At 60.8% G+C, this 6,000-nt stretch overlaps 1 protein-coding gene across 1 annotated transcript in view; it reads right to left on the minus strand.

Annotated features, from left to right (window-relative positions):
• BCR (BCR activator of RhoGEF and GTPase) overlaps nucleotides 1–4,708 on the minus strand; it is a 104,293-nt gene extending 99,585 nt beyond the window's left edge. The window contains exon 1 of the mRNA XM_037067469.1: nucleotides 3,351–4,708. Within this exon, the coding sequence (XP_036923364.1) occupies nucleotides 3,351–4,662 (1,312 nt within the window). The 5' untranslated portion in view covers nucleotides 4,663–4,708. The remainder of the gene's footprint in view (nucleotides 1–3,350) is intronic.
• Between the last annotated feature and the right edge of the window lie 1,292 nt (nucleotides 4,709–6,000).

Consider the following 6,000-nt stretch of genomic DNA (forward strand, 5'->3'; position numbering starts at 1 on the left):
GGGAAGTTGAAGGACAGGGACGGCGTAGGGAAGAGACAGGTGCAGCTGATAAGCTGTTTCCCAAGATGAGCTCACCTTCTCAATCTCCCAGGCCCCACCCCAGAGTGGTGAACGGAGGAAGGAATCCTCCGGTAGGTGCTGTGTCTGGTTCTGACTTGGCCTCTACAGGAGATGGAGAATGAGCCAGGGACCCGGCCTGGGACCCGGCCCGACCTTTCCCATTTCTCTACTCAAAACGCAGTCTGTGCTACCGCATGGATGAGAAACTTGGGGGCACTACACCAGACACAGAGGCACAAACACGGGGTCATTCCACTTACACGTGGCGCCCAGAATAGTCACATCACAGAAACAGAAGGCTAGTGGTTGCTACCAGGGGCCGAGGGCGGGGAAATGGGAGCTGTCGTCCAATGGGTGCAGGGTTCCAGTTTTGCGGGAGGAAGAGCTATGGGGATGGGCAGTGGCCGTGGTGGAAGCACCATGGACGGAATCCCACTGAACTGGGCAAGTTACAGTGGCTAAAATGGGTTCAGGGAAATTTCATGCTATGTCTATTTTACCACAAAGAAGCACACAGTCCAGAGTCACAGAGGGCAGAAATGGGTGCCCCCGAGCCTTTGCTCCCCCTGCTCCCGCGGGCAGAGGGCTGCCTCGCCCTCTGCTGCTAGACTGGTGCGGACCCCTGGCTCCCTCTCCAGTGCTGCTGCTTGTGGAAGCTCCCCGATCTCCCTGTGAACACAGAAGTGAGGGGTGTGCTCCTCTCTCCTGTCAACTCATGAGCTCCCGGATGGCCAGGACCACACTCGCTCCTTCTACATGGACCACACAGTACAAAGGGAAGGTCCTGTAATGCCCCCTGGGCCAACCCAGTCACGCTTTTCAGACGCAGGGAGGGCTGCGGGAAGACCGCCCTAAGGCCACTGCATTCTAGAAGGAACAGCTCTGCAATCCCACAGGGGCCCAAAATGCCAGCTGTGCCATTTCCTGGTCGCATCCTTCTTTGTGGATGGGCGGCCCCACCAAGGGGTGACGTAAGAGCCCAAGAGGGACCCTGCAGGGAGCACACTGTCACCATGCCTGGCACGCAGTGGCTCGTGGTCATTTCAGCTCCTTCGCTCAAACAGCAGGGTCCCCCAGCTCAGAAATGTGAGGGCCCACCCATCCAGAGGGGTTCTGACACTATTGGATTGAGGCCCCAATGTCTGCTGCTGCAAAGAAGTAGGGTGACTTCCACTCTCTCCCCACCCTGTCATTTTTCTCATTGTCCCTTTTTGGAGGTGCAGTCCTGGCCAGCAAGCGCCATGGCCATCTAAAGAACACCAGTGAACAGTTGGGACAGGGACCGATGGCTAAGCCAGAGCGGGTTCCTCCTGCCCCACCAGCCACAAACCTCAGAGGAGAGCACTGGGTGCAGAGTTTAAAGGCTCCTGGGGCTAAAACAACCAGGAGTGTAAAACTTAATAGGAGACAGAATGTGGGACCTTAATGACATTCAGAAAAGGACCCAAAAAGTCCCAACAGTGAAGCCCAAATTGTAAAATTCACTCCTCAGCCATTTCCTGGGCCAGGGTCTCAGAGGCAGGTGGAGGGAGCTGACGAGAATGGGGGAGGGAGGGCTCGTAGGGAGGCCTGCTTTACTCCCGGAAACTCGGATCTCCCACCAGCAAGAGAAGGTCGTTTCAGATTGCAGGTCTGCAATGTTCCTCTTTGTTAATAATGTCCTCCTGCGCCACGGCGCTCAGGGCCAGTTCAAGCTGGCTTGCTGGGCTGACCGCTGGCCAGACAAGGCTGGTGCCCGTTGACCACAGGGCAATCCTCCAGACCCCGGACCAGCTGATGTGCCTGCAAAGCAGGTTTCTAAATACTACAGTGTTCTCCCCGGCCTCCCTAAGGACTGAGGGGACACTGCTGGGCCCCTGGCCACAGGGCAGGGCAGCATGAGGCAGCCACCCCCAACTGCATTTGGAAAACCATCGACTGGGTGCACCGGCACCTAACGGGACAGAGAGTGCCGGTCACAGAAAGGCAGCTCACAGAGCCAGAAACAGCCTCACCGGTTTCAAGAGGATTCCGATGAAGAAAGCACATGCACTCCATCAGGAGAAAAAGGGAAATCAGCGAAGCAGAAAACGGGACAAGCCGGACAGGGACCAGGATTCTAGGAGGCTCCTGCCAGCACCACACCCCACCCTGCCCTTACCCCAAGGGACAAACTGGGCCTGGACCTCAAAACCCAGTCCCATCACCCCAACACCAATGGTGTTTGTACACAGTCCAGAAGTTTTATACACAATCCCACAGCTTTAATCTGAGGGTCAGGGCCAGACTGTGGGTTGGGAGCCTAAAATAAGCACTGATGGGCATTCATCCTTGGTTCAGCGAGGAGGCAAGAGCTCCATGAGGGACCAGAAAACGGAGCTGGAAGGAGCTGCTCGGAGAAGCCTGTGGGTGAGTAATGGCGGGTGAGCTCTCCCACCAAAGCCAGGCCTATCCAAACAGGTGTGGCTCTGCTTCAGCTCCAGATAAAATCTACACCCCCACTGACTTCCATTGGCCCACTGAGTCAGAACTACCTGTCACCTTACTTCCTTCTTTAAAAAAAAGTTTTAAAGAGGGGAAGGGAGGGAGCAAGAGAGGGAGAGAAACATCAGTTGGTTGCCTCTCATAAGCACCTGACCGTGGATCAAACTTGCAACCCAGGCGTGTGCCCTGACCTGGAATCAAACCAGCCACCCTCTGCTTTGCAGGACGACACCCAACGCACTCAGCCACACTGGTCAGGACACTGCACTTTCCTTCTAATTCGTATTTTCACCTGCTGCTGGCTGGCAAGCAAACCTGACACTTCCATGGCCTGGGAGCAGGGAGCACATCTCGAGTTCCCCAAGCGTGTCTTGTAACTCTTTCAGGACAAGAGGGCTGGGACTGCCCGAGACACAGATCAACCCTCGACAAACCATCTGACAGAGGTGGCTGAGATGACCCCTACTTATACCAATCCCACCGCCTGCCATAGAGGGAGTAGAGAACCAGGAGATGACTGCCCAGAGCACCCTGATCCGGATACAAAGCAGCACACACTTTAGAACCAGAGGAACAAGCCCCCTACCATCCCAATTCCCTTCCTAACCCTGGGAACCTGCATTCAGAAGGAAGGCAGGGGTAGAGTTTTGCTCAGGCGTGGGATCAGCATGAACCCTTCCTGTTCCCAACAGTGTCAGAAATCCACTCCAATACGGACTTCCCCGTTCCTCCCCACTGCAATGTCCCCCTTCCTATTTCCTCCTGCTGGCTCAATGGTTTCCAGCCAGGGTGCAGGTGTGCCCACCTAAGCTGGTGGAGGTACTCACCTGTGTCTCCATGGAAGGTGCCGTCTTGAGGCAGCCTGCTAGACAAGCTGTCCCCATCACTGGGCCAGATCTGCCCAGTCTTGCGGACTCCCACGATGGTGGCCTCTGACACCACGACCTGGCACTGCCGGTGCCGCTTCTGGCACTGTGGCGTGGGGGGGCTGCTGCTGTCGAAGGACTGCTGTGAGTTCTGGGAGGGCGAGCGGCTCTTGTCCCGGAACATGCGGTAGGTGGTGGGGCTCGGGGACACGCGGCTGGACTGGCCCGAGGAGAAGTCCTCCTCGCTGGAGGTGAGGTTCTCATTGGAGCTGCAGTCCGGGGTATAGCCTCCGCCGCTATCCTCAAAGCTCCGAGGGGAGTAAGACCGGCGGGGCCAGGTAAGGCGCTTCTCTTGCTCCGAGGTGCTCTGGCTGCGCAGGAGCGGGCCCTTGCCCTCCCCTTCCACCATCATGCCCCCCACGTAGATACTCTGGTAGGGTTGGTACTCCAGGGGAGGCCAAGGGGGCCTGCTCCCGCCATTCGTGTTGATCAGGTTGTCCTTCAGGAAACGGGGGTTCAGCTCAGCGTCTTCATAGTCCCCGTCGGGGCCGCAGCTGCTCTCCGAGGTGCGCCCCCGGTAAGCGGGCCTGGGCACATCTCCCAGGACCTGACCAGCGCCCTGCTGGGACTTCTTGCGTTCCATCTGCATTGCCTGACTGCCCAGGGAGCTGATTCGGTCCGAAACCTCTTTGTCATTGACCTTCACCAGCCCGCGTTCGTGGTGAAACTCGACGTTCACGTAAAAGGGCTTCTCGGCGTCGGCCGCCCCGGCCTGGCCTTGGCCCTTGCGGATCCTCTCGAAGTTGGACCTAAGCGCTGCTACGCTGGTGGGGGCCCCTCGGTCGTCCCGGTCGGTGGGCGCGGCGGCCCCGGGCCTGCGGGCAACCGTCGGCCTGGCCTTGCTCGGGGACCCCTCCCCGTCAGGACGGGCCTCCGGCTCCTCGGCTGGCGGAGGGTCCACGCCGTCGGAGGGCGCGGGCGATGGGCGAGGAGCTGGTGCACTGGGCTCAGCGGCGCCGTCGGGAGGCTGCGCCGCGCGCCGGAAGCCCCAGCGCTGCCGATCGTAGCTTTTCTTTTCCTTGGCCAGTAGCGTCTGCAGGTAGATCATGCGGAAGCGCTCCTGGTTCACCTCCTGTTCCAGGCGCCGGATGGAGGCCTTGCAGCGCTCCAGCTCCTGCTCAATGTCGCCCACCGAGCGCAGCTCCATGCGCGGCGGCTCCGAGTCCGGGAACTGCGCTTTCCACGCCTCGGCGAAGCCCACCGGGTCCACCATGGCGCGGTCGGTCTCACCTGCGCCGCCCGGGTGCGTGCGGAGCCCGCTTCAGCGGCGGCGCCGCGGCCTCGCCAAGCCCGGCCCCGGGCGCCCCGCGGCCCCCATGGCCCCGCGCGGCGGCGGCGGCGGCGGGCGAACAATGCCCGCCCCCTCCCGGGCAGCAGGTGAGGCGGCCGCCCAGCTCCCGGGTGGCGCGAGCGCAGGGCGGGGCGCTGCTGGGGGCTGACGCGCGCGGGGGGTGGGCGGTGCGTTGGGGGCCTCGGGCCGCGCGCTTTGCTATTGTGTGCGGGGCTGCTCGGCGCGGGGCGGGATCGGAGCTGCCCTCCACTCGGCCGGGCTCCGCTAGTCCATGGCTGCTGCCTGTGCGCTCCTCTTCTCTCGCTGCCGCGCCGCCCTTGTCTGGACTGCCACCGCCTCCCCAGGCGCTGCGCTCAGCTCGACCAGCTCTGGCCACACTCCCGCCCGGCCCGCAATCGGCGCCGCAGGAAGGGGAGGGCCGGGGGGCGGTGGCCGCCGCGGCTGACGGAGCCAGGCGGGCCTCTTAAAGGGGCCGCGCCGTAGGCGCCCTGGGGAGGGGCGGGCAGGGCTGCTGGGAGGTCGTTCACTGAGTCACTGCCCCGCGTCGCCTCCGCGCTCGGTTGGAAACTGAGGGTCGGGCGGCGAACCCTGCAGTCCAACGCAGAGGCCCTGCTGCACTCCTGGGACAAGAACACCTGGATCTCACGCCCAGGGCAATTCATCAACATCAGGTTGGAGCTGGGTACAAAGCAGGAAGGCTCGGCTGGGCCGTCAATACCAGCAGCCCCTGTGTGCCATTGGACCTCCAGCGCTGTGGACCTGGGGTGGGTGATGAAGCACAGGACTCATCAATAGGAATTTCTCCCCCAGGTCATTCAACACCCACATCTTCCTTCCTGCGGTCCTGTTCCAGGTGCTCGTTCTCTTGTCTCTCCTGAGCTCCAGAGGCCAGTGTAGTTTTTCCTGAATTGCCTGACTCAGAACTTACCTGTGTAGTTTCCCTCTAAGGTGTGTGTCAGCCTCCACTGTGGCCGGCAGAGCTGGGTGAAGACAGGACAGCCCAGGAGAGCAGAGACACGGAATTTTTTCTCCTGCCTCGGGGATGCTCCGAGAGCTCAGACACACTCCGGAGAGCACAGTGTAGGGAGCCTGATGGGGCAAAATGAAAATAGACAAACCAGCCTGCTGGGTGAGGGGAAAGGAAACAGGATTTGTCAGCCAGAGAACCAACTGGGCGTTGGCATGAGAACAAGGACACCTGCCTGTGTTGATGCGAGGGATTATCTTGCTCTCCCCCAAGTTCCAGTGCCACCCAGGGGA

The sequence above is a fragment of the Sturnira hondurensis genome, unplaced genomic scaffold (genome assembly GCF_014824575.4).
Source record: "Sturnira hondurensis isolate 20B ecotype Veracruz unplaced genomic scaffold, ASM1482457v3 Scaffold0017254, whole genome shotgun sequence".
Taxonomy (NCBI): domain Eukaryota; kingdom Metazoa; phylum Chordata; class Mammalia; order Chiroptera; family Phyllostomidae; genus Sturnira; species Sturnira hondurensis.